This window comes from Sus scrofa, chromosome 1 (genome assembly GCF_000003025.6).
Source record: "Sus scrofa isolate TJ Tabasco breed Duroc chromosome 1, Sscrofa11.1, whole genome shotgun sequence".
NCBI lineage: Eukaryota > Metazoa > Chordata > Mammalia > Artiodactyla > Suidae > Sus > Sus scrofa.
In genome coordinates, this window is record NC_010443.5 from 163077947 (window position 1) to 163104647 (window position 26701).

General features: G+C 49.7%; 2 protein-coding genes and 1 long non-coding RNA gene across 5 annotated transcripts in view; 1 reads left to right on the plus strand and 2 right to left on the minus strand.

The window, feature by feature from the left end:
• Positions 1-4645, minus strand: part of LOC110261747 — a 25496-nt gene extending 20851 nt beyond the window's left edge. Inside the window, exons 1-2 of the long non-coding RNA XR_002346204.1 lie at positions 4133-4645; positions 81-204 (exon numbers count right to left, since the gene is read on the minus strand). This is a non-coding gene — a long non-coding RNA (uncharacterized LOC110261747). The remainder of the gene's footprint in view (positions 1-80; positions 205-4132) is intronic.
• SLC51B (solute carrier family 51 beta subunit) lies at positions 3199-11545 on the plus strand. 2 transcript variants are annotated; one of them, XM_003121716.5, is made up of 5 exons: positions 3220-3435; positions 3542-3643; positions 7359-7574; positions 8623-8713; positions 11213-11545. In XM_003121716.5, the coding sequence occupies exons 3-5, from the start codon at positions 7478-7480 to the stop codon at positions 11418-11420; spliced, it is 396 nt and encodes a 131-aa protein (XP_003121764.3). In that variant the 5' UTR covers positions 3220-3435; positions 3542-3643; positions 7359-7477; the 3' UTR covers positions 11421-11545. The 2 variants fall into 2 exon arrangements, with proteins under 2 accessions (XP_005658627.2, XP_003121764.3); XM_005658570.3 differs by having other exon boundaries at positions 3199-3643.
• RASL12 (RAS like family 12) lies at positions 11494-26081 on the minus strand. Of its 2 annotated transcripts, XM_021100052.1 has the most exons (6): positions 26003-26081; positions 25276-25385; positions 23246-23302; positions 16954-17027; positions 16064-16254; positions 11494-13444 (listed from the first exon to the last, which is right to left on the minus strand). In XM_021100052.1, exons 2-6 carry the CDS (start codon positions 25376-25378, stop codon positions 13069-13071), a joined length of 801 nt encoding a protein of 266 aa, XP_020955711.1. In that variant the 5' UTR covers positions 25379-25385; positions 26003-26081; the 3' UTR covers positions 11494-13068. The 2 variants fall into 2 exon arrangements, with proteins under 2 accessions (XP_020955711.1, XP_020955715.1); XM_021100056.1 differs by lacking the exon at positions 26003-26081 and having other exon boundaries at positions 11494-13440.

Consider the following 26701-nt stretch of genomic DNA (forward strand, 5'->3'; position numbering starts at 1 on the left):
ATGTATTAGTTATAACACAGGCTACGTTTCTGTAACAAACAGAGTTCAAACCTTGTTCCTCAAAGCATACCAAAGTTTACCTCTCTCACACATAACACTCAGGAGGTGAACAGCTGGTCCAGGGCAGGTAGGCTGCTCTGCTCCATGATATCATTCAGGGACCCAGATTCCTTCTAACTTGTTGCCTGGGTCCACAAACTTTTCCTGTGGAGGACCAAATAGTAAGTATTTTAGGTTTTGCAGGCCATGCAATCATTGTCACAACTGTTCGATGCTGCTAATGCAGTGCAAAAGCAGCCACAGACATTACATAAGCAAACAGGTATGGCTATATTCTAATAAAACTGTTTTTACAAAAAGAGGCTGCAGGTTAGATTTGGTCCATGGGTTGCAATTTAACGACTCCTGCCTTTAGATGTCCTTTCCACCATCATATTTATGTTCCAGAGAGAGGAAAGAAGTGGATGGGCTGAAATTTTTCTTATAAAAACAGGATCCAAAGATAAAAATAGTGGGCATAGCCGCATATGGAATACTCCGAAAACAAAAATGAAAGAACCAAAAAAAAAAAAAAAATGAGTTCCTGTCATGGCTCAGCAGGTTACAAACCTGACTAGTATCCATGAGGATGCAGGTTTGATCCTTGGCCTTGCTCAGTGGGTTAAGGATCTGGCATTGCCATGAGCTGCAACTCTGATTCAATTCCTAGCCTGGGAACCGCCATATACCACAGATATGGCCCTCAAAAGAAAAATGAATGAACCACAACTACAATACACGACAATACAATGCTGGGCAAAAGGAGCCAAACACAAAAGATTACATATTGATTGACTCCATTTATATAAAATATAAAAACAGGCAAATTAATATATGGTATGAAAAATCAGGATAGTGGTTGCCCTTGTGGATATAAGACTTCTGGGTTCTGGCAAAGTTCTACTTCTGGATCTGGATGGTGTATGTTCCCACACATGGATGTGTTGACTTGTGAAAATCCACTAAGCCAAAGCTTAATATTTGTATACTTTTCTCTGTGTTACATTTCAATTAAAAAGTTTACATAAATTTTTTAAAAAAGTTTACATAAATTGGAAAACAAAAGTGATTTAGAAGCAGCACCCTACTTCTCTCATCTCTTGTCTAAAACTTAGCCAAAGGAGAAGCCCAACCTTCAAGGGATCTGGCAAATGTAGTCTCTAGTTGGGTACCCCTATACCTGCTAATTGTCCCCAGATAAATTCTTCCCTTCTTCCTTTTAATACAAGAGCTCTCTGAATTTCAGAGGCATCTGGGTGCCGAGCTGGGATTGTTATGCCTGGGATTGTTATCACTAGCATAACCCTGGTACAGAGCATACACAAAGTACTAGTTATAAGCTATAGCAGAGAGAACTGGAGTAAGAGGAGGAAGAAAAGAGAAACAGGCAGAAAAATGGAAAACCTTGGGGGGGGTCCAGGCTGCTCTCAAAGGTGACACAATCCTCTTTAAGAGGCCCGAGACAGTCCCCCAAGTCAGACAGGGAGAATTATAGTTCAGAGTCACTTCAGGGACCCTCAATGGCTTGGCCAACCAGCTCATAGACTTTCTTTCTTGGCTTTTCATTGGGCATGAGATTTGAGCTGGAATCCATGGTCCTCCACCCCTGGCCATAATAAATGACCCAAAATGCAGGTATGTAACCCAGGCTGGGAAAATTAGGGTCCTATCCCAAGAAGTGCCAAACTGGAGTTGAGAAGAGACATTCCTTCCTCTCCAGCTGTAAGGATGTGAGCCTGGATTTCCTGCAGCCTGGTCCAGTTACCTGGAGATGACCAGCCTGTGAGAATGCACCTGATACACAAAGAGTAGCAGGGAGAGACCTAGAGAGAGAAAGAGCAAAGGATCTTTGGGCTCCTGGTTCCAGCTATCCCTAAGGTCAGCTCCAGTCTGCTCTTCTCAGTTATATGAGCCAAGGAATTCCCTCTGAATTCCTTTTGCACTTAAGAGTTAGAATTGAGTTCCTTTCAAAATTTAGAAGCTGCCTTTTCTCTCCACCATGCACCCTGAATCTGACCACTTTTCACCATCTCTGCTGTCATTATCCTGCTTCAAACTACCACCATCCCTCTTGCCTGGATGAATGCAATGGCCTCCCAGGGTCTCCTCTCTCCTGTCTTGCTCCCTTACAAACCATTCTCCATCCAGCAGGCCAAGTGATCTTGGATAAAGATCGGTCAGATCATGTCCCCTCTGTGGCTTCTCCATACATCCACACTCCCTGTCCTGTTTTACTGTATGATCTGCTTCTGTCTACCTTCCAACTTTTTTCATGCCACTTCCTCTCATCATTAGGTTTCAGTCACATTGCCCTTATTTTTGTTTCTCTAATTCCTTAAGCTTGTGATTTCTTCAGTGCCTTTGTATCTGCTGTCCCAAGTCTGCATGATTAATTCGTCAGTTTTTAGTTGAGTGATATAGAACCAAAGCCCCCCATCCGTACCTATTTCTGTATCATTTGCTGTTTAAATTATTCATAGAAATTTCCACTAGCTGAAATTATCTTATGTTTTACTTACTTTTTTGTTTCCTGTCTGTCCCCTAGAGTATGAGCTTCAGGAGACCAGGGTCCTTGCCTGTCTTGTTTAACATGTGTCCACACAGTAGGTGCTCAAATAACATTTCTGCCATGAATGAGTTATGAAATGATGAGGAGCTGGTGTTCTATTCGGGCTCTAGGTTCCCTGTCGCATCTTCTTTCCTCGGCACCATGCTGTCATCCCCATCGTTGACCAATATTAACTCAGAGAGGAGCCTGCACCTGTCACATGACCTCACTCCACCTCTGTTCCCTCATTTGTGAAATGGGAACCTCACTCTTTGCTGAGCCAACTCCAAGGGGTGTTGCAGAGGCAAGGAGCCAGTGGGTAGAAAAGCCCAGAGCCCACTGATGATCAGAATTGAATGGGGCTGGCCTGGTGCGGGGAGAACTTTACTCCTGCTTCCCCACCAAGCCCTTCCCACTCAACCCTGTTCAACCTGGGCCGCTTCCTCCCTCTCTGGGTCACTCACACAGCCTCAAGTACCTTGCCTCCCCCACCCCTGGCCTCCAAAGGTCTTATTTATAGCTTCTTGTGAGGAATTCACAGGAGGCTATGACCCTTACTGTGAGGAAGCAGAGGCTGTAAAAGGCCAGACTTGGCTCCCTGCTCTGTGGTTAAATATTAATACCAGGAAATAGAGACCTCAAGTGGGCACACGATATATCCCGTTGCAACGGTGGAACCCCCAGACTGAGGTCCTCTCCAGTCCTTTGTCCTATGCTGGCCAAAGGATCTGAATGCTTTCTCTTTACTTGAGGACAACCTATAAGAAGGAAAGCGCAGGGCTGCTGGTTCTTGCCATTGTGAAAGTCACGTGGAGCCTGCCTGCCATGTGAGGACATTCATTCAAGAGGTCAGTCACCTTGGAGGGACAGCGAAGGTTCTGGCCTGGGCGTGTGCTAAATGCAGAGCTATCGGATGGGCCCAGATGTCACGGGCCCTGCCTCACTGCCCCCCAGGTGACAGCCGTGTGGAAAACCCAGGTGCAAAGAACTTTGGGTGCTCCCCTGAAAGGAGAAGGAGGAAGAGAGAAAGCAGTGCTGCTCCCAACGGCAGAGCAGGTAAGTCCCAGGAACCCAGGACCCAGGGTGAGTGTCTTCAACCTCGCAGGGGGATGGGTGGCCCAGGGTCTCTGGCAGGATGGTTAAGCCTTGTTTAAAATGTGGGAAGCTCCCGGAGGGGCCTAGGGAGACATGACAACTAAATACAATATGACATCCTGGATGGGAACCTGGAGCAGGAATAGACATTACTGGAAAAACGAATCCACATAAATCATGAAGTTCAGTTAGTAACTTTTTAAAAGCAGAGATACTAATACTGTGCTCACTCTGGACAGAAACTGGCTAAGGGCTGAGGGAAATGTGTCCATTGTTTCCGCGGCATCTAACATGGTCAGAAAGGGCTGACACTCGGTTCTGGACTTGTTATCCATCTTGTCATTTGGGTTTTTCCATTTGTTGGTATGTGTTTATCATAACAATATGATACATGTTTAAAATGCACATTCCATAGTGGACATCAGCCCATATGTAAATCTCTACACTTACCTGGTTAGTTCCAATACCACATGTCTTGATTACTGCAGTTTTTAAGTGAGTCTTGAAGTTGGGTAGCATCAGTTCTCTGTCCTTGTTCTTCAGGGCATATGCTGACTATTCGGGGTCTTTTGCCTCTCCATATAAACTTTCAATTCAGTCTGTCGACATCCATAATATAACTTGTTGGGATTTTGATGGGGGTTGCACTGTATCTGTAGATCAAATTGGGAAGAACTGACATCTTGATTAGTTCCACTCAATTAAACCTCCAAAATTGGAATTGTTTCTCAAAAGGTATAAATATATACATACCTTTTATTGAGGTACAGTTGATTTATTATGTTACAGGTGTACAACTGAGTGATTCACAATATGTAAACTAATACCATTTTTAGTTATCATAAACTATTGCCTATATTTCCTGTGCTGTACAATATATCCTTGAAGCTTATTTATTTTATACAGAGCAGTTTGTACCTCTTAATCCCCTATCCTTATCTTGTCCCTCCCCTTTCCCTCTCCCCACTGGTAACTACTAATTTGCTCTCTATATCTTTGAGTCTGCTTCTTTTTCTATTTTTTTTAGATTCACCTATAAGTGATATCATACAGTATTTGTCTTTCTTTGCCTGACTGATTCCATTTTAACATAATACCCTCCAAATCCATCCATGTTGTTGCAAATGGCAAAATTTATTTTTATGGTTGAATAGTATTTCACTGTGTATATGTACCGTACCTTCTTTATCCATTTATCTGTTGATGGATATTTAGGTTGCTTCCATGTCTTGGCTGTTGTAAAAATGCTGCTATGAACACTAGGGTGCATGTATCTTTTGAATCAGTATTTTCATTTTCTTCAGATATTATACATACATTTCAAAATAAATACAGGAATTACTGCTGTGGCACAGTAGGTTAAGGATCCGACTATAGCACTGCAGAGGTACAGGTTCGATCCCCAGCCCGGCACATGGGTTAAAGGATCTGGCATTGTCACGGCTGTGGTGAGGTCAACCAGCTGCAGCTCAGATTCTATCCCTGGCCCAGAAACTTCCACATGCCATGGGTGTGGCCAGAAAAGGAAAGAAATAAAAATTCATACAAATATATACAAAATATATATTTATAACATGCATACAAAATACATTTAAAAATACAATTACATGTATTGTTTTCACAAAGGTAGTATGGGCTCGTGAGAAATGTATACAATACAAAGGTGTTCAAAGTGGACATCCCATGGGTCTAGATCCCATCTCACTTCCCCAGAGGGAGTCAGTGTTTGGTATCTTGACCTCCATGCTCTTTTCCTGATGGGCATCAGGGGCAGGTCTGCATGTGCAACAGGGGCCTGTGGCCATTGTTACTAATTAATCCAGGCACTCCTGCATTTGAGACTGGACAGAAAGACTGGACAGAAAGTCACAACCCTGAACAAGTCACTTGCAGCTGGAACACAAAATCACAGCAATGGGCTATCACTGTAACTTTGTCTTTACATAATTCAGTGTATATACATATGTATGTGTATATATATTTATTTACATATTTATATATATATGTATGTGTGTGTGTGTGTGTGTGTGTGTGTGTATTTCCTTCAAATGAGTAAGTAGGTAATAGGCATCTGAGCCCTGGAGAGTCTAAAAAAAGTGTTTCTCAAGTTCCATCTCTATCTTGACATATGAAAGATCATGCATATGTCAAAAACTTAGCTATATTTGCATCAAACTATTTTCCCTCAAGATCTGTAGATGTTGCTTCAGTTTTCTCAGAGTATTTAGAGTTGGAGAAAACTCGATGTCAATCTTTTGATTAGTACCCTGTTTTTCTGTTTGGCTGTTTGCCATGAAGTGGTTTTCAGATGTTCCCAGCTGGGCCTCTAGGGGCTGTTTTGGACGGGAAGGCAGGGTCAGAGCAGGTGGACTTGAGATGACCTCGGACCTCTCTTGTTCTCTCTTTGCTTTGTTGTCTTCTTAGCCCTATGACATGTTTTCATGATTGGTCTGTTCAAAACCCTTCTCCTGTTTTATTTACTTTTTATCTCCATTTCCATTTCCTTCTTTTCTTCCCTCCAGAGATCATTATCCTAATGTGCTGAATGTGTCTTTTTATTTTTCATCTTTATTTTTTTAGGGCCACACCCACGGCATATGGGAGTTCCCAAGCTAGGGATCAAATCAGAGCTGCAGGGACAGCCTACACCACAGCCATAGCAACGCAGGATCCAAACCACATCTGTGACCTACACCACAGCTCACAGCAAGAGCAGATCCTTAACCCACTGAGCAGGGCCAGGAATTGAACCCACATCCTCATGAATACTAGTCAGATTCGTTTCCACTGCACCACAACGGGAATTCCCTGAATGTGTCTTTTAAAAAATGTGTTTTTGTAAAATGTGTTGCTGTTGCTGTTGTGTGCATATATTTTGAATTTTCATACATGTCATGGCATGCCCCTTTATGATCCTTGGGGATTCTTCCTTCGGGATATAAATACACTCAGGATAAGGATGGCTGGGTCACAGGTACACTCTGACTAGTTTGTTCTCTAGGTGGCTGTTCAAGTCTACACTCCTGGCAGTGCGTTAGGCTATAGCCCCAGAGCCCCCTCAACACCCGGCATCATTCACCTTCCAAACTGTGTCAATCTAAGAGATGTCAAGTGGTGTTTCATTTTTGTTTTCATATTCGTTCTTCTGATTTCCAAAGAGCTTGAGCATATTTTCATATGCTTACTAGCCTTTGGGGCTTCCTAGTTTGCAACTGCCTGTTTATGTTCTTTATCCTGTCCTGGGCGTGTCAGTCTCCAGGAAAGAGACTGTGATAGGCCCAGTCTTTGTCACATGGGAGAGGCAGGCACCTGCGATTGGCCAGCACATGAAAAACATTAATCAGGAACTCTGGTGAAGGAGTGCTATTGGCTGTGTAAGCTGCATGGGGATGCTGGGCAGGCAAGAATGGAAGATGTCCCCTCCAAGGGTCCCACAGCCCATCGGCAGCTCAATCCTCCTCACTCCCGGGTCAGGGCTCCTCCCCACACGTGGTGAATTTTAATAAAAGCTTGAGTGACTCCCACTTCTATGGTTTCTGCTTCTCCAGGCCCCACTTGCTCAGGGAGTTCCAGCTGTTTTGGTCCTGTAACTTTGGGCCTCCGGGAGAGCTGGGTTTGGGCAGGGAAGGGACTGCAAACTGGGGTGGGAAATCCAGTCATGCTGCTTTGTTTCCAGGGGTCTTCAGGGCTTTTTGCTAAGGGCCAGAACCTAAGAGGCCAAGAGACCAGTGGGAGGCCAAGGAAAGAGGCTAAGGACTTCGTCGTCAGAAACGTATCCCAACCAGGAACAGAGGCATGGACTTCAGTGAGGACGTTACTGGAGCCCCGCCCGGCACCTTGGTGCCTCAGGAGCTACTGGAAGAAATGCTTTGGTTTTACCGCGTAGAAGATGGTGAGTGGTGGGGGGACTGGTCGGCAGTGGTGGTGTGCTGTCCACACAAAGAGAGGACTCTGGCTGCAGCCCCCTGTCACAGTCCCCTCCTCCATGGCAAGCTGCACATTTCCTTCAAGGCAGGGGGTGCTGAGGCTGAGGGGTCTCACTCCCCCGAGGGATCTGGCTGAACTGTACCCTCCTTTTCTCAGGGCTGGTCACTCCCTCACTCATCCATCCAGTCATTCCCAAATATGCAGTAAGTTCCTCTGCATACTAGGTACTGTTCTCAGCACTGGGGTAACAAAGAATAAAACAAAAATCTCTGCCCTCATGGAGTGTACCTTCTAGTGAAAGAGGGAGAAAATAAACAAGCGACTAAAATACACAGTATGCCGGGGATGAGTGGTAAGAAGATTTAGGCAGAGCAAGGGAAAAGAACAGTGCAGCAAGGGAACATGATATGGTCAAGGAAGGACTAAGCAGGTGATGCTGGAATCAAGCCTGGCAGGAGGTGAAGGAATTAGCCCCACAGATTATGTGCAGGGAGAACATTCCTGATAGAGGGAACAGCAAATGCAAAAGCTCTGGAGACAGACCCTGCCTCATTTGAGTACCATGTGGACAAATCTTGATTATCCAAATTCAGATTAGTCCCTGTATGTATTAGCTGCGGGCAGTCTGTTGAATCCAATTGAACTGCCACCCCTTGCCTTCCTCTCTTTCCCTCCTTCCTTCCCTCCTTCCCTGCACTGCACTTGGCCAGCCCCTAGCAAACCTCTGAAAACAGTGATATTTATGCTCACCCACACACCTCCTTTCCCCACTATTACCATCCAGCTGCAGAGCCATCTCCCCAGGTAGATGAGAGCTTCTTCAGAGCAGAGATCTTGCCTCCCTCTCTCCCCAACATTGGACTGAGTTCCTGCAGAAAGGGGGCTCATCTTCAGCTTAGGGTCTCTCTACCACACCTGGCCTGCAGCAGGGGAAAGTTGATGCTGCGAGCTGGTCTGTTAGTGGGCCTGAAGGGCACCCAGCCTGTCCTCAGGGCTATGTCTTGTGTCCCCAGCTACTCCCTGGAATGCTTCCATGCTTGCCCTGGTGGCTGTGGTGGTCGTGATAAGCTTTGTCCTCTTGGGAAGAAGCATCCAGGCAAACAGGTGAGGAGCTGGTCTGAGGGTGGTCTCAGAGGGTGGTGACCCTGCCCTCCCAAAGGAAATCTAGAGGGGGGTCAGCTAGGGGTCTCAGCTGTCCACACTCTGGCACAGAAAAATGCAGCCTTCGGGGTCCTTTGAGAGCACAAAGTTGTTGAAAAACTCTCAACTGTCCCCGATGACCACTCCCTGGCCCTAACCAGCAAGCAGAGCAGGGGCTGGTGTGTCTCAGAGGTCAGAATCTCTGGGTCTGGAGACTGGGTTCAAATTCAAGTTCTGCCACTCACTGGCTGGGCAAGACTCAGTCCCTCCAAGCCAGCTGCTCCTTCCATAAATGGCAATAACAACAGATTCCCTCCTTGTAGGATTGTGGAGAGCACTCAGTGGGGGCTTTTTGCAGAGTTAGGGATGTTGTTCATGGGGAAAGCCTTGCCCAGCTCCAAGGCCAAATGCAGGGTAGAGACCTGAGATGAGTCAGGGCTCCCGGCATAGTTTTGATATCTTTGTAACAACAATACCCCTAACCCCTGAATGTGCAATCTATCACCCAAGGAGGAATATTAAAAACACAAGAGTGCGGTGCCTCCCCTGGGAGATTCTGACACAAGGAGTCTAGGGGAGAGCCTGGACACTGGCATTTTGTTAAACTCTCTGGATGATTCCAGGGCTAACTATTGAGAGCTCCCTGAGGGCAGGCACCACATTTGACTCAAGTTTGTATCCCCCCAAGCAACTGGCACAGTGTCTGGTTCTAGAAGTTATTTAGCAAATGCTTGGTTCACTCACTCCCAATCATTCATTCATCCAATAACTACTATATCCCCGCCAGTCACTTTCAATCAACAATTAGAATCCCTCCCTCCGATTGTTAGCATGTTTTACAGTTTTAAAGGCACCTTCACATTCTCCCATTTGATCAAGACAGCCCTGAAAAGTGGGGCAGGCACGCATTACTTATTCCCATTGTACAGAATGAGGTCACTGTGAATTCACAGAAGAGTTGGCCTAACTAAACCCTGTGTTCTTCCTTCTATGCTATGATCTCATCTACAAATCCTCCTCACATTCTGCTATAAAGTAAAACAAGAAATAACCCAGTGCCCTTCGTTTACATCAATAACAAGTCATTATGGACAGTTATGGCCCAGCCATCACTCATTCCACAGAATAAGCCAAGCACCTGCTCTGTACCAAGCTCCATGCTAAGAGGAAGGGCCACAGGGCTGGACAAGATAGATTCAGCCCCTGTCTTATGGAGTTCACAGGTTGGTGGGGAGACAGTTGTCATTTAGAGTGACAGACAGTGACTGAGGGACAAATAGAGGGTTGTGGGAGCTCAGAGGTGGGTTCTGCGGCTTCAGGCAAAAAAGGGGGGGGGGAGTAGGTTAAAGAAGACTTCCAGACCAAGAGACAGCATACACCAAGCTCAGGGTAAGTGGAGGAGGGCCCATGGGGCCACAGCATGGTGGGCAAGGCAAGCAGTGGGGAAAGGGAGAACGATAAGCAGCAAGGTGCAAAGTATATAGGCCCCAGGGCCATCCTGAGGAATGGGCATCGGGGAGCCAGAGAAGAGCTTTGCACAAGGACATGAAAGGTATGTTTTGGCAAGATCAGGCTGGATGCAGGATATAGAAGGTCCCAGAGGGGTTCAGCCACTGAGAAGGCCACTAAGAAGGTGACCTTGCCTTATTCACCATTAAGAAGCATCCCCTTCAGCAAGGTTACCTCAGAGACAAGAGCTGTTCTTAGGAGCAGCAGACACTGAGATGCTCCTGCTATGGCCCAAGCAGATTGTCTGGGTGGTCAATTTTAACCACAGTGGGTCCTTCCATTGTGGCTAGGAAGCATAGGGGTGGGTACCCTGAGGAAAACCACCACAGAGGATGGACATCTGGGGAAGTTACTGGAAGGAAGACTGGATCTTGAATGCCAGGTTAAGGAAGTGGGCAGGTGCTTGAGCTGGAGAGTGAAGTGTGCACCCTGGGATTTCAGAATCATGACTGGTGTGTGGGGGCTGGTTTAATGAAGAGAGCACCCAGCAGCAGGAAGATTGGTTAGGAATTAATGAGGAATGTGGTAGCTTGTCTGGAGATGGGGTAGAGTGAGGAAGAGGATGGGGTGTGGGGTGACCAGGACCTGCACTAAGTAGGATGACAGCCCTGCAATGAGAAAATGTGGTTTGGTAAAGAGAACACAAGACTCGGAGTCAGGACACTTAAATGCACGTCCCAGGCTCCTTTGGCCTCTGAGCCACGTTAGCTCACCCGTAAAGGGAGCAAGAGCAGCTGAGCTCACAGGTGGTGAGATGGTGCACGGACAAGTAGAAGGTGTTTCTCTGCCAAAAATCATCGAGCCCTCTCAGCTGTCTCCCCAAACTGTTCCCAGAATTGCCTACTGGATTTCCTCCTCAAGCTGCTGAGCCACTTGGGAGACCCAGTCCTGCCCCGACCACTCGGCGCCCCAGTTCAGGGAACTCACACTCAACAGTGTTTCCTCTCCCGCCAGAAATCCAAAGACGCTGCCATCGGAAAAACAGCATCCAGAAGCCCTCTACCTGGCTGAGGTTGGAGCCAAAGAGAATGACAACCTGACCATCCTAAGGGAGACTTTGCTCTCAGAAAAGCCAAATTTGGCCCAGGTAGAAATGGAGTTAAAAGACAGGGATGTGCCGCACGGATTCCTTCTCGCAGACCCACGGGAATCTGAGAGCTAGTGCAAGGGCAGGGCAGTGCACCCCGTGGCGCTAGTTGACGGAGGGAGTAAACTGCAATCAAACTAAAATTCTATTATGAAAACACAAACAAAACCTTTTTAATAAAATATTTCTGGATGTGGGCAGTTGGAATCGCACAGTTTGTTCAAACGGCAGTGGTTCACACACAAGCGGCTTGGAGCAAAAGCGCAAAATCCAGAGCCGGTCTGTGGTTTGGGAAGCCTGGCCAGGACCCCTCACGTGGCCTTGAGGCCAGGACCCCTCCCTCTGACCTCGGCCTCTCTAGCTACAGAATGTGGCAAAAGCCAGTAATAGAGCTACTGTTTTCAATACAAGCTTAAGAGGGGAAGAGGCAGGCTTCTGGGCTCAGAATCACTACCTCCACCCCACCCCACAGCCCTCTCCTTTACCTGCATATCTACTGAGGGTCCAAGAAAGACTTCCTTTGGGCCAGGGACCCTGTGGTAAACAGAGTTAGAAAACCATGAAACTCCCTGACTCTCAGATCCTTTTCTTGTTAATCGTGGGATCCGCAGTATCCTGATCCTGTGTCTGAGCCACAGTGCTACAATATGAACTGTGGTGGCAATCCCAAATAATTTATACAAAAATTTGCTTTAGGAACTGAAAATGCTCTAGGTTCTATCTTACAAACATGGGCTCTGAACAAGCAGACTCATTGCCAAGGGTACCAGGTCCTGCCAGACCAGGCTACAAAGAGTGCCCTACCAGTGCCCAACTGGATGTCTGATACAGCCAGCTGTGGGCTCCCTGGAGTCCTGGGTGATTATCACTGGAGAGAATGACTTTGTTCTGCAGCTTTGATCATTAAACTTGAGCAGGCTGGTCCTGAAGATCTGTGGACAGAGGCCGTGATTTAAGGTGGGAAAATACGGGGACCCTGTCTCCTGGTGAAAACACACTGGAGGCTCGCCACACTGGCCTACCCTCGGCCCCCTCCCTCACCATCGCTGAGAGGCAAAGTACTGGAAATAACCCTTCCTGGGACATCTTTGCTTCTTACAGGCTGTCCTGTAGGATTATTTCAACTAGTTTTTACTTGGATAAACTGTGGGGTTTGTTGCCAGGGGGTTCTATGAGGTCAGAAGACAAGGGGAGGGCCAGGATTTGGCCATCCAAAACCTGCAGCTACCCTGCCCTTCCTGTCCACCAGGAGGTGCTGGGACCTTGGGGAAGGGGGAATGAAGTGGGGGGGCCTTATGCAGGGCCTCCTGAAGCTGTCCACATACAGCTGTCCACTAGGGGCCACATCTTGCCTGGTTGTAGCTGGAACAGCAAGGGATGATGGGGCCATGATGAACACTGCATTATCCTTCCACTTCAGACTGCCTCCAGGTCTCTGCAATGTCAAGGCGGCTGTTTTCTTCAGGGCGAGGGAATGCAGTGGTTACCATGGAAACCAAGGCCTGGTGGGAATAAGAGCAGTATTCCTGCCTGTCCCTACTGCCTGTACGGTGACCTGGGTGTCAGGGACACTGCCTGGTGCTGGAGAAGGGGTCAGCTGTCCACCAGGGGGCGAGAGCTGCCATCCCCTCAGAAGGAAAGCCGGTGGCGAGAAGCCAGCCCCTGCTCCTCAGACTGCTTAGTGCTCGCGCCAGGCCGAGCCTGGGATCCTGAGCACAGGCCCTCAGAAGATCTTGAAGCCCTTCAGCAGGGTCAGGGTGGGTGCCTTGCGCTTGCTCTGGGCCCGGGATGACTTCACAGTGACCAGCTTGGCCTGGGCCACAGTGGGCATCTCCTTCAGGCTGGCGGTAGAAAGCGTGTTGAAGGTGCAGCTGGCCAGCCCGTGCCGGGCCGTGAGCGGGGCCTGGTGGTGCAGGGCCCTCTCCTCGGAGATGAAGAGGGGACGGGCCAGGGAGTTCTTCTCCAGCTCCCGCCTCGCCTCTCGTACCGCCTCGTGGAAGACGTGCTGCACATGCTCGAAGTCCAGGCAGGCAGAGACCTCGAAAAACAGGCACCCGAACCTGCCGGCCAAGGCCGCGCCCTCTGCCTGGGTGACCTGCCTGGCGGGGAAGCAAGGCGACGTGCGGTCAGGAGCATGTATCCAAGTCGGGCAGGCCCGGGCCTACATCTCGCTCCCCACGCACTAGCTCGGTGACCAGAGCCATCTTGATCTGAGACTTAATTTTCTCATCAATAAAATGGGATAATGACAGCTGCCTCTCAGGGTTGTTAAGATTAAGAAAGACAATTTGTGTCACAGTCCCTGTTCAATAAATGGTGACTGGTGTCACCAAAGCCAGAATTTTGGAATGAGGCTAAGGGGAAGGGAGAAGCTGGCCCAAAGTCCCTGGCTAGACCCTACCTGTGGCCAGAGGAAGATGAATTCTCAGCCCTATGTCTCCTCTACTCCAACATTGGTCCCTTGGTCAAGAAACAAGCCACCCTCAGCCCTGGCGTGTGGGACCAGCTCTAGAGAAAGGCAGTGGTTTGGATGGAAGGATGTGAGACTGCAGTGTCTACAGAGGCCTGGTGGGCTGAGGTGACTCAGGACGCCTGTGGTCAGCACAGCTCTCAGGGCTGTGGGGTGTTCTGGCCGCCTGCCCAGGGGAGGGATAGGCGACAGCAAGGGTGACAAGATGAGAGAGGCAGCAGCACCTATTCTCAGCTTCATTCCACGAGGGTGGGATTGAATATTTGAACTGGGAAGGTCCTTAAAGCCATGGGAATCAGGGTGAGAAGAAGAAAAAGAGTGGCCTTGGGTAGGCCCGATATCCAGAAGAGGGAAGAGACAGAGGGTCCATGAGGTCTGAAGGCCAAGGTTTCAAGGGCTGAATCCCACTGCAGAGCTGCCCTACCCGCCATTCCTGACGTCAATGGCACAGCCTATGAGATGAGAGGGGACACCAGGGTAGGTCCTAGTGGGAAAAGGTTTCTGAGCCAAGGTTAATTTGGCAGGTGCCAAGGCTGGGGAGTGGGTGAGCCCATCAGAGAGAGTGACTGGGATAGGAACGGTCAGAGGCAGACCACCTAATCCATCCCTCACCCAGAGGTGGCGTCCTGACAGCTCACTGCCTCCTGAGGAACGCCTTTTGAAAGAATACTTGGTATCATATGCATTTATGAAGAACTTGAATCTGAAACTTTGTCATGGTGGGGCTTAAATAATGAGCTTTCAGAGACAAGAAGCCCACATGTGCAGACATGTGTGCGAATGGATGACACGGGCACGTAATGGTATTACCCTTTTTCTTATTTGGGGGGCAGCCTAGTAAAAATTTCCTCCATAGTTGGGAACCACCACGCTAAGCCACATTTTACCCTTTAGCTGCAAGACCATCACGGATGCAGTGACAATGCTCGGCTGAAAGTGGCACTGACTGTCCTCAACAAATCCTGATCTACTGACCTTGGGGCTCAATCAGAGAAGGAAATGGGGATAAAGTGTCGTGACTTGTTTTTAGGGAACTAATGCTACTTTGCTCTTTGCTCCCACACCACTTTCAGACAATCCCTTTGGCAGATGCTGGGACCAAAACAGTGGCCTAGGTGTTTTTTTCTTCATATTTAAAACCAGTTTATTCACAATCCAGTCTTCTGATCCCTATTCTAGGCTCTGGGGTGGGGGGGTGCTCTGAGACTCTTCAGAGACTACCTTTTGGCGTTAAGATCACACAGCCTCCCTCATTCCCTGAGATGGAATTTGTGTGGGTCTGAGGGCTTTCCCGCCTTTGAAGGCCCCCACCATGAGCCCCCTTCACAAGCCCACACCCCCTTTCCTCACTGCCCATCTGGCCTCGTTCTAGACCAAGGGTTCCCTCCTTGTTAACAGGTCAATGGGCCTTTGGGGCCTGGGGAAGCAGGAGTGACCAGCCCTGAGCACGGAGGGATGGGAGAAGGCTGATAGATGGTACCCTACCTCACACGTGGACTGGCCACACAGGACGAGCGTCCGTGTCAGAGAGGGCCAGTGGGATCACTCATCTTGTGGAGGCATCACAGTCTCAAATACCTCAGGGGCCATATGGGCAACGTGAATGTGTGCCAAGGGTGGAGATAAGCCATGGGGAGTATGAAGCCTGTGGTCAGCATGCCTCGCCTCAAAGCATTCCAGGTTCAGGTCTTTTAAAACACTGCGCTGGCCAAGCAAAACACGGCTGCAGTACTCAGTGGTCATCTGCCCTCTGGCCCAGTCTGTGACCTCTGATTCATGTCCAACTGTTTTTAAGAGACCCTGCTCTCAGCACTGCCAACTCTGAGAGTGAGCCTGGGGACCACGCTGGGGTGAAAGCGAGAGCTAGTTGGACCAAAGCAGACCTGACCCAGGCAGCCAATCACAGCCTCTCTCCCCAGAATTGGAAATAGGCACCAGATGACCAGCCAGCTATGGAGAATGGAAACGGAAGGTCATATAGGCTCAGGCAAGAGAGGGTGAGGCTGAGAGAGACCTTGGGGCCCAAGGAGGATGGAGGGAGTGGCCTCTCCTCTGACTTTGTGGTCCAGCCTCTGTCCAGCCCAGATGCCTTTCCCTTCGGGCCCTTGGCTGCCTGGAAGACGTGCCCACTGAGCCCTTACAACACACCACCTTCTGCCTACATGCTCTTCAGAGCAGCTAAATAACTCCTGAAGATGACAACTTATGAATGCGAGCTCCGGGATGTGAGACAAAGCACTGCACTCACCTGTACTGGGCCATGTCCAGCTTGTTGCCCAGCAGCAGAGCAGGGTAGCCACGCTGCGTCTCCTTTGCGTGCAGAGCGAGCAGCTCCAGGTAGCTGCTGCTGCCCTCGAAGCTCTGGCGGCTGTCGACGCTGTACACCACTAGGAAGGCGTGGGCCCAGTTCAGGTAGCGCTCGCAGTTCCTGGGGGTATCCTGGGGCAAAGGAGGGCAGCCTCAGTCAGGGACAGAGGCGGCCAGGGAAAGGCCTTCACCTGAGCCCTCATCCCCCACCCCAGTCCCCGGATCTTTGTATATTGTTCCCCAGCAGGGCCCTTTTCAAAGGGGCACTTGAGTGTGGATTTGGCTTGGTGTGAAAGGAGACATTGTCTCTGAGCCTCACTCCCACCACCCAGCCAGAGCCTTGGAGAACTTGGCCTCTGGGGCACAGAGCCAAGACTCTGGCATGGCCCCTACAGAGATGTGGCTGTGCCTGGGCACCACTGGTTTCAGATCAGGTTCATGGTGCCCCTTTGGCTTCTGGGAAGAGCTGGCACCCAGCCTTGGCAAGGGATGGTGAGAACAAAGGGAGATACATGTACTGGGTGGGCAGGGGGAGCCTCTGTGCAAACACATGTGTGCACCTGTCTCCATGGGTACACAGACACAGCCCCAGAGCACAGAATCTCAGAGCTGATACCAGCAATCTCCCCAGAACCCCAGTCTAGCCTTTCTCATTTGGCAAATGAATAGATTTGGGCCCAGAGAAGTCAGCCACTCAATGAGGGTCACACAGCAATTGACAGCTTAAAAGGTGTACAATTCCCATGTGAAGCCCCCACTCTGGGAGTAGGACTTCTCAGGAGGCTGCACTGACTCTCTCAGCTCTTTATGGGTAATGAGGGGTAAGGTTACCAGGTCTGCAGTGTCCATGACTCTCAGGTGGACAGGCTGGTGGTCCACGGTCTCCTCGGAACTGTAGGTGTCCTCTGCAACACAAATGGTCAGCCTGGTCAGAAGCAGGGCAGGCCACTCGATGGTGGGCTGGGTCTGAGTCCCTGTTTTCCTTTGTACTGGACCCCTCTGCACATCTGGGAGACTTTCTCTCAGGCCAGCTGAGCCGGGACCATTGGCAAGGCCTTGGCTCCCACCCACATGGAGTACCCAGGCATAACTTCCCACCTAAGAGATGCTGCTCCACCTGTCAGGGCTCCCAGCATTAGCGGTCACTTCATAGAACATGCCACAGGGGACGGGATTGTGTTCTGGGTCCACACACCATGCCTGCAGGATGGAGTGTGTGGCTCATGGCCCTGGTGAGCAGCAGAGACCTCAGGAGCTGCACTGCCAGCCCCTCCCTCCTGAACCCCCAGCTTCTCCACCCTCTGCCCCTCCAACCACAGTACCTGGCCCACAGGAAGCCTCCAAGGCCAACCAGGACAATCCTCCTGCCCCCAGTGGGAGAAGGGACAGGAAAGGAGAGGCATGCAACATGTCTAGGGGAGGGTGGGGGGAGGCAGACACTGTTCAAAAGTCCCAATAAGGTGTTACTAACAGTCCCTGTCAAAATAGGAGCGCAGGAATTTAGTATATTCGAAAGTTTTAGGTTGGAGATGTAGAATCAGACCCAGCTTCAGCTACTTTTTAGCTGTGTGACTCGACCAAGTCATGTCAGCATTGAGTTCTGTTAAAATGGGGATAATGTGATAACACTGGCTGTTTTCGAGCTTTTACTCCATGCCAGGCACTGTGCTTTAAATGCTTGTCCCTGCATGCTCTCATTGGACTGCATGGGCCCCTAGGCATGGGGCCTGGCCTTCCACAGATGCCTGATAAAGGACAGTGGGGACATGGTGCTCCAAAGTTTCCAAGGCAAGTTCACATTCCAAGGTGATTTGGTTTTTTTTGTTGTTGTTTTGTTTTGTTTTTTACTTTTTATTTTGAAATAACTTTAGACTCATGTCAAAGTTACAAAATAGTACAGAGAGTTCCTGTGTACCCTCCCCCCAACTCCCCTCAATGTTAGCACTTTACATAACCATAGTACAATGATCAAAACCAGGAAACTGACATTGGTACCGTACTATGAACGAAAGCATTGACCTTATTTGGATTTCCAAGTTTTTGCATTTTTTTCCAAAGTTCTCATGACCTCGAACCTGAGAAAGCATCAAGTGGCCAGGCCTGCAAAAGGGGACCTTCCCATTGCAGGCAATCATTCTCCCTACCCCCAACTTTCCCCAGTGCCACTGGTCCACGTGTGTGCGGGCACTTGGCCCTCACCTTTCCCTGGGGGTCCCTGTGCCACAAGTGATCCTAAAGAAGAACCCTCTGGGCAGAACAGAGGCCTCTCTTCCTTGCTGGCAGCAGCCACTGTGAGAAGAGTACCCCCCAACGCTGGCGGAATTCACAAACACTTCTCTCTGAGGGCCACCAGCAGCCAAGCCAGGCCTGGATGCACGCCAGGCCCACTAGCAGCCAGCAGGGATCACAGACAGCTCCCATCCCCAGCCTGTTTTGGGGACTTGGATAAATAGCCACTCTTATTTGAAGACAAAAAAAAAAAAAAAAAAAAATCTAATGGAAAATATGCCCCAAATGTTTAACTATATTTGGTGCAAGAAGACCTGCCCCTGGATGCCTACATCTCATTTGGATTTTCTTGATTTTCCTGCCAAAGCTGTCTGATGCATGCCGTTTAGGTGCTCCACAGCTCCTGTGCCCAAATAGGCACCACGCTGTGCCCAGTGGAAGGAAAATATTAGCCCAGCCTTGGTCTCCTGTAGTCCCTTACAGCTCAACAGCCTTTGAGGTTGTTGTTAGCTCTGCCGTAGAGACGCAACAGGGAGGTGAGGCCCCGAGGAGAGAACTCAAGCTTGGCCACACACCACAGCACACAGCACTTCAAATGGAACTTGAGGCCTGTAGGCTGGGCTGCCTCTACACGGGGACCCCCACACTCCCTCGGCTCTGTGGATCAGCCAATTCTCCAGCTCTATCTGGGCAGAGGACAGGGGAAGAGCAGACGTTCCCCATCCAGCTGAGGCTGGGGAATACCATGGATGAACTGAAGGAGGCTTAGAACATGAGAGCATCTTATCCAGCTCTCTCCCCCTTTGCAAGTGAGGTGACTCCAGAGGCTGGGGCTGGGTGGGAGGGGGGTCCTTTTCAAGTCATAGTAATGCCCTGTCTTCCCATGGCAAAGCCCCTGCCCGCGTGGCATACTGGAGTCCTTTAATAAATACAGGCTTCATAACTCCTAGTTCCAAATAACATTCTGAGGATTTTAATGCTGAGAGAAGATTCTTTTCCCAAAGTATTTTTCTCTCATTTACAGTAATAATTTTTAACATGTCACCAAAGAAGCTCTGGTCAGAGTGTGTATAGGTAGGATGGTGCCTTAGAAATGGTGCCTACTGAGGGTTTGGGATGGAAATGCTATAAAATTTGGTTGTGATGACTTGTACAACTATAAATGCAATAAAATGGAGTAATTTTTTTAAAAGCCAAAAAAAAAAAAAAAAAAAGCTAAAGAAATGGTGCCTATATCCTTGTCTGAGCAGGATGAGGACCAGGAAGGTAAGAAGCTGTAATTCTGCCCTGGGCAAATGAGGTGATATACCCCCCACTCCTGGCCATTCTTTGAGAAGAAGGCATTCTCCTGGAGACCCCTGCCCCCCCCAACTGGAGCTCCTACCACAGGCAAAGTCCTTTCACAGGCACTAACTCTCTTGGCTCCTACCATCTCCTCCATTCACAATCCATAACAAGGCACAACTCATACACAGAGCAGAGTCTATGGGTCCTGTCTTCGAGATGTGGAAACCAAGGCTCAGAGTGCCCCATGCCGCATAGACGTCTGACTCCAGGCCCTCTAGCATAAGGCTACCCTTAGTGCAGGGCAACTGGAGTGGTGCTGTCTCATCTTCCTTTGTACCTGAGGTTCTCCATGATTTTAGGCAAACCACTAAGCCCTCTTTGCCTCAGTTTCTTTTTCGTCTTTTTTTTTTTTTTTTTTTTTTTTGGTGTTTTTTTTTAGGGCTGCACCCATGACATATGGAAATTTCCAGGCTAGGAGTCAAATGGGAGCTGTAGCTGCCAGCCTACACTATAGCCACAGCAACACAGGATCTGCGCAGCATCTGTGACCTACAGCATAGCTCACAGCATCACCGGATCCTTAACCACTGGGCGGGGCCAGGGATCAAACCCCCATCCTCATGGATACTAGTCAGGTTCGCTACCATTGAGCCACGATAAGAACTCCTGCCTCAGTTTCTTTACATATAAAATGGAGATAATAATAGGAGCACTTCTTTAAAGGGTAATCCCAAAACCAAAATTCAATCCCATGTTACACTGTGCCTAGAATTGTGCTTCAAGCTGGAAATGGAAATGAAGAATACAGGTCTTCACCCTCAAGAGGCTCCCTTTGAGCTTAAGCTCTTGGGAGACTTCTGAAAAGGGGAAACAATGGTTTTATATTTCCAGGTGGCTAACACTCCCTTGGATGCTCAGATCTTCCTCCACAAAGGAAAAGGCTCTGGTCTGAGACTCCCTACTATTGTTGGAACCAGCCATAGGACAGTGGCTGGAACGGGTAGAAACTGGACAGGATCCCTGAGGAGCAGCACTGGCCTCCCAGAATGGCTGGGAGGTGAGCATCTGGTCACCCCTCTGGCTCGGAAGCTCTCCAACTGGGGTGAGAGACCCAAGGCTGAGGTGATGACCCACTGTGGGGCTGCCACCTGCCCTCTCCCAGACAGTCTGACTGTGCATTCCCCTATGAGCTCAGAACTCCAAAACTGCTCAGTCAGGAAGCTCAAACCACCACTGTAAAAGGCTCCTCCAGTGGGATGCTGAATGAAGGGTAGGGATTGCAGGATAGGAAGGAGAGAGGCTGGAGGTAGGTCACCAGATAAAAGACAAAATGACCCCTTAAATTTCACTTTCAGATTTAAAAAAAAAAAATTGCTGTTTAATTTTATGGCCACACCTGAGACATATAGAAGTTCCCTGGCCAGGGACTGAATCTAAGCCACAGCTGCAGCAATGCCAGATCCTTTAACCTGCACCTCTGCAGGGACCTGAGCTGCTGCAGGTGAATTCTTAACCCACTGTGCCATATGGAGAACTCCAACAGCTAGAAATTTTTAGTATATGTATGTCCCAGGCAATATCTGAGATAAGCAGAATCTGTCCTTTGAGGCACCGTTCTTGGGAATCTCCATTTTCCCTTTCCAGCCATTCCTGCTGTCCTCGCCCCCAACTCCATCTGATTTCCTGTCATGCGGGCTAGCACACAAGCACATCCTGGGTCCCATTCCCATAGGCACTGACCTCTGCTAATCAAATGGGCTCCCCTCAGACCTGCTAGGTGACCTTGGCCCAGAAAGCTTCATTGGCCTACTCCTCCGCTGTAGCCGAGGGACTATGTCAAAGCACAGGTGGTCACACCAAGCTTTGAGGAACAAACCCCTCAGGGGCTGTCAGCGAGTTGCCTGCCCTGTATTTCTGACTTAGTCCCTTAGCCAAGGGCCCCCTCTGCTTTCTCTATTTGATGGCCTGGGGTTGTGTGCAAGACCTCCTTGAAAGAAGGGGTTCTACTACTCAAGGACCAAATTATAAAGACCCCTGGACCAAGGAGCCCTGACATCCCTTCCTGCTCCAACAGTGGGATTCAATATTCCAGCCTGGACTCAGGGGCTGACAAGCACCAGCAGGCTAAGGAGCTCTTTCTTCCAGGTGTCACAGGGGCAATCCTCCAGCAGCCTGCAGCAGGTAATGCTGCATTGTGATTGCACAGGGTTCACTCTGTGGGACCCCAAGGGTCGTCTCAAAGACCTCACTTTCCTCAGAGGGCCCTCTGGGGTTCTACAAATTCAATTCTTATGAATGGGGAAAATAATCTAAGACAGATTCCATTTTTGAAAAGCAAAGAGAGGAGTTCCCTTCGTGGCTCAGCAGTTAACGAACCCAACTAGAATCCATGAGGATGCGGATTTGATCCCTGGCCTCACTCAGTGGGTTAAGGATCCGGTGTTGCCATGAGCTATGGTGTAGGTCACAGATGCAGTTCAAATCCCTTGTTGCTGTGGCTGTAGTGTGGGCCAGCAGCTTGTAGCTCCAATTCAACCCATATCCTGAGAATCTCCATATGCCACAGGTATGGCCCTAAAAAGCAAAAAAGAAAAGAAAGAAAAGCAAAGAGCATCCAGACATCCCACTTTTCCTCAATGGAAAGTGTGCCATAAACAAATACTATAAATGTGAGCTTTAAGTTACATTTATGTGAATAAAATTCTGCTTTTATTTATTTTAGAATTGGGGTTCCATGTTAGAGGTTATTGAGGAAAAGGTCCTGCTGCTAAAGATAATTTTCAGAAACACTGTTCTGATTAACCTGGGGGATCTCAGCCACCACGGATGGGAAGCCATTTAAGGAGGAACAAGGAAGGAGAAGCAAATACGCATTCAATCTCTACTGTGGGTCAAGTACTACACTAGATCTTTGACACTTGTTATTTCTTTAATCCTCACAGTAATTCTCTAAGAACGGTATTTTATGCCCATTTTACAGATGAGGAAACACAAGCTCAAAGAAGTTAGGTGACTGCTTCAAAGGTGTACAGCTAATAAGTGGCAGAGCCAGGATTCAAACGCAGCTCTGAGGGACACCAGAGTATCCCTTTTTCTAACATACCATGATATAGCTACAAAACAAGATTTCTTTTCTTGTGTGGTTCTAAAACTGGCTTAGAAGACAGTATCACTAGGGAATTTCCCCAACGTCTTGTCCAGCTTTTCTGGAAAAGTACATTGAGTGGGCATCTTGAAGAATAACACTTAATGGATATGTATGTTCTGTAACATTTAATTTTTTTTCAAGTCTTTTCATAACTTATATTTTAGAGAAAACCAACTTCTCTCAGTTCTCTAATTGGGCCAGCCACAAGTTGTCTGGGGTGCTCTATGGAAGGGTGTATTTCTAGAACTTAAAACATTCTGCCCCATGGGCTGAGTCATCCTGCCGCTCCTCCTCTCAGCCCCTAGATGTGCAGTCCTCACCAGGCCAGGGCCTACCACCTCGTGTGTGTGTGTGTGTGTGTGTGTGTGTCTCTGTGTGTATGTGTGGGTGCGCACACATACCTGCACACAGGGGAAATCCAAGTGGGGTACAGCAGGAGGAAAGAGAAGTGGTACTTACCCAAGTTGGGGTCGTATTCACTGATAAATCTCCTGGTCAGAAACTTCACGGTCAGGGCTGCAAGAAGCAGAAAGGACTCGATTGGCTCAGTCTTCCCATCGTGTCTGGCTGCTGGCCCTGGAGGCTGCCCCTCTCATTTTCAGGAGTACTTATCCAGCCTCTGTGACCCCTGATTGACACCAGCCTCTACTGTCTGGGGGAAGGTGGCTGAGGACCTGGGGAGTTGATTTGAGAGGCTCGGAGGAAAACAGAAATATGGGGAACCATGTCCTTTGCAGTAGCATCCTGGGATTTTTTTTTTTTTTTTGAAGGGGGAGAGGGCAAGAAATGAGAGGCATGTCTAAGGGGGTGTTTGTGAAAATCCAAACTAAGGGGTCTGGACCCATGCAACCAGTTACTGTAGAGTCAGACTGGTAATACTCAAACTGAAGAGAGACATCCCCCACCCTGACAAAGCACAAAGATTCTGAAATTAGGGGGTGGGAGGGGGGTATTTATCCCAGTTTTGGCTGTAAGCCAAAGAGAGAAAGAGCTGAGTTGACCAGCGGGTAATCTCTGGGAGGGGTGTGAACCTCCAAGTCCCAGAGTCCCAGGTGAACATACTCTAGTCCTGGCTCTAGGCCTCCACACTTATCATGGGAGTCACACAGAATATAAAGCTCTAAAGTGAAGCTCTCCCCAGGTGGAATGCATTAACAGGACTAATTTTTTTTCAGAATTTAACCACTTAAAGCCAAGGGCCAGCCCACTACTATACTGGACTCTTAAAAAGTAATGCAATATTCGAAGGAAAATCTTTAAAATTCTTTCCCAGGATTCCTAACAGGGTCCATTTGAAAACTAACACCCAGGGAATACATATTTTACATTTTAAATTCCTTTGTTCATGTAGTCACTGACTAAACTACCAGTAACAGAGCTGCAGATAACAATGTGATGTGCAAAGAGAAGAAGGCAAATCTTTTCTGTAGGAAAGCATGATTCAGAGTCTCCTCTCTGAGCCAGGGAACTGGCTTCAAAAGGGAAGTGGAGGCCCCCAGTGAGTCTTCAAAGAATACTCTGGAGAAGAAAGCTCATAGCTGAGTCCCTGACGGCCATTCACTAATGGCTGTAACTGGAAATTGGCCAGAGGAGGAGCCTCCTGTGCCCTGCCACCTTCCGCTGCCTAGGACTGGGAGTGGCAAGGAGAAGGGTGAACCCTTCTTCTGGGTCTCTTCCTATGATGACCCCTCCACCCCCTGGGCTTCAGCTGGGTGAGAACTGCCATGAGTGGTGAAGGCTGAGTTAGTGTTGAAAGAAGTGGAAGTCCAAGAGCTTGGTTCATCAAGGATAAGTCCCAGGCACCTGGGTCCAACGTGTTTCCCGAAAGTCAAAAGACGGCTCTGGCTTGAAACAAATACATTTGATTAAGATTTTACACTTTGTTCTAGAACCCATGGAGACTGGGGTGGGGAGTGGGGAGTGGCCTCTTCCTGGGAAATCCCCAAAGCCAGTGACTTTTACCACCTCCCTTCAGGGGCCAGGGGCTCCTTCATCCCTGCGCCTACATCTAGGAGCAGCAACGCTGCGACTAAGCTCATAGGGGCCCTGGCCTGGGGATCAATGCCTAACAGGTCCCTTTGGTACCAGTCACAGGGCTGACTGCTGACCACAGGAGCAGATGGAGGGCAGTAAATGGCAAGTGGGAGACCGGCAGAGGGCTGGAAGACAGAGACAGACGGAGGGGAGACAGAGCTGGGGTCAGCCCCGGAGGACACAGACACAGCGGGGAAACACACAAGGAAAGACAGGCAAGGAACACAAGACAGCTGAGAGATGGAGGAGCTGAAAACAAAGCAGGAGAGCCAAGCCACAGAGAAACTGAGGCAAAGAAGAAAATCACGGAATCTCACCCAACCCACCTGGGCGCAGGCAGCCCTGAAAGCCAGTGGAGGAGCCTCGCGGGAGCCCACAGCTCCCGGTTCCCCCCACCGCTCCCCGCCTCTCGCGCCCGCGCCTTACCCCCTCCCTTCGGCCCGCACCCCACTCACCGGACTTGCCCGCGCCGCGGCGCCCGAGAATGGCCAAGTTGACCTCGAGGGGCGCGCTCTGCTGCCCGCTGCCCGAGCGGGGTTTCCCGAACACTGAGGACATGGCGAAGCTGCGGAGAGGGACACGGGTCCTCGGCCGAAGGGCCCCGAGCAGCGTGCCCGCCTGTCGGGGCCCTCGGGAGCGACTCGCAGGTCCCCCGGCACTCGCGGACCCGGCTGCGTTCGCGTCCGCGTCCCGGGCCCAGCGCCGAGCGCCGAGCAGGCAGCGTTCCCGCGGCCCGGCCCGACCGGGCGGGTAGGCGGGGCCGGGGGAGTCCGGCGGGCGGGGCCACCCCGAGCGCCGCCAAACTCCTTGTAAGGGCTGCGCAGCCCCCCGCGGGGCGCGCTCACCCCGGTCCCGGCGCGCGGAAGGGAGCTCCGGCCGACCGCGCACCCCACGGCGGTGCTGGGCATCAACGGCCCGGACGCCCCCAGATCCTACCGGGAAGGACAAGGGCCGGAGAGAGGGCGGCCAGGGGGAGGATAATAGAGGGGAGAGATGTTTCCAGCCTTCTCTGAATCCCCACAGTCTCTTCCCTCCGGCAAGATGACCCACCCCTCCCTTTGTTCTAGCCAGCTGGCCCTGCCTCCTCCTCCGGGAAGCCTGCTGGGTTCAACTCCCAGCCTTGCCCTTTCTCTAAATCACAAGCCAGCTCTGCCTTGCCACAGAACTTCCCTTCGACATTACCCTGCCTTTCGGTGTGGGGACTCTCCGGCACCACTGCAGAACCCAGAAAGAATCCTGGCTTCTGGGACGGGGAGGGGGAGACTTCCTTACCAAGATTTCATGACCAATCGGGGTCCAGCTTCAAGAAACCCAACCCATCCTGGATTACTTTTTCTCCCTGATGGGAGCTAATCAGTCGCATGTGTTTGCGGCCTAGTGTGGAAATGGGGCATTTTATTTGTTCCAAAACCTGGTACTCCTTCTTGCCCATGATTCTGGGATTGGTGGATGAGCCTGGCAGGGGTCATCTGTTATTCCCCTTGAAACCTGAGGTATATCTGGTCATGTTGGAGACAGGGCAAAGGGCAGACATGGGGAATCTGGCCACTTGGGATCTAGTACCAGCTCTTTCACTGGTGACCTTGGGGCAAGTTCTCTCTCTTCGTTGAGCTTTGGGGTCCCCAACTGTAATACTAAAAAAGGACAGGAAATAAATCCAAAACTCCATGTGTGACTCAGGCCTGACAGAGTGACAAACTCTTTTTACTAGTACTCTCTTCTAGTACTTTCTAGAACCCTGTGGGACCTCTCTTTTGGAATACACTCCAGGCTGGAGTGGGAAGACCTGGGAGTCTCAGAGACTTCTCACTGCAGCCCTTCTCTGTCCAACCCCAGTCCCCTAACCCACAGTTAATCTAGCCACCCACGTGCAAAAGAAAC

Coding starts and splice junctions, on each gene's coding strand:
- SLC51B (XM_005658570.3), top strand. CDS start 7,478: ATGGACTTCAGTGAGGACGTTACTGGAGCCCCGCCCGGCACCTTGGTG. Junction 7,575..8,622: donor GTTTTACCGCGTAGAAGATG/GTGAGTGGTGGG, acceptor TTGTGTCCCCAG/CTACTCCCTGGAATGCTTCC. Junction 8,714..11,212: donor AGAAGCATCCAGGCAAACAG/GTGAGGAGCTGG, acceptor CTCTCCCGCCAG/AAATCCAAAGACGCTGCCAT.
- RASL12 (XM_021100052.1), bottom strand. CDS start 25,378: ATGTCCTCAGTGTTCGGGAAACCCCGCTCGGGCAGCGGGCAGCAGAGC. Junction 23,303..25,275: donor CCGCGGCGCGGGCAAGTCCG/GTGAGTGGGGTG, acceptor TGCTTCTTGCAG/CCCTGACCGTGAAGTTTCTG. Junction 16,255..16,953: donor TCATGGACACTGCAGACCTG/GTAACCTTACCC, acceptor CCTTTGCCCCAG/GATACCCCCAGGAACTGCGA.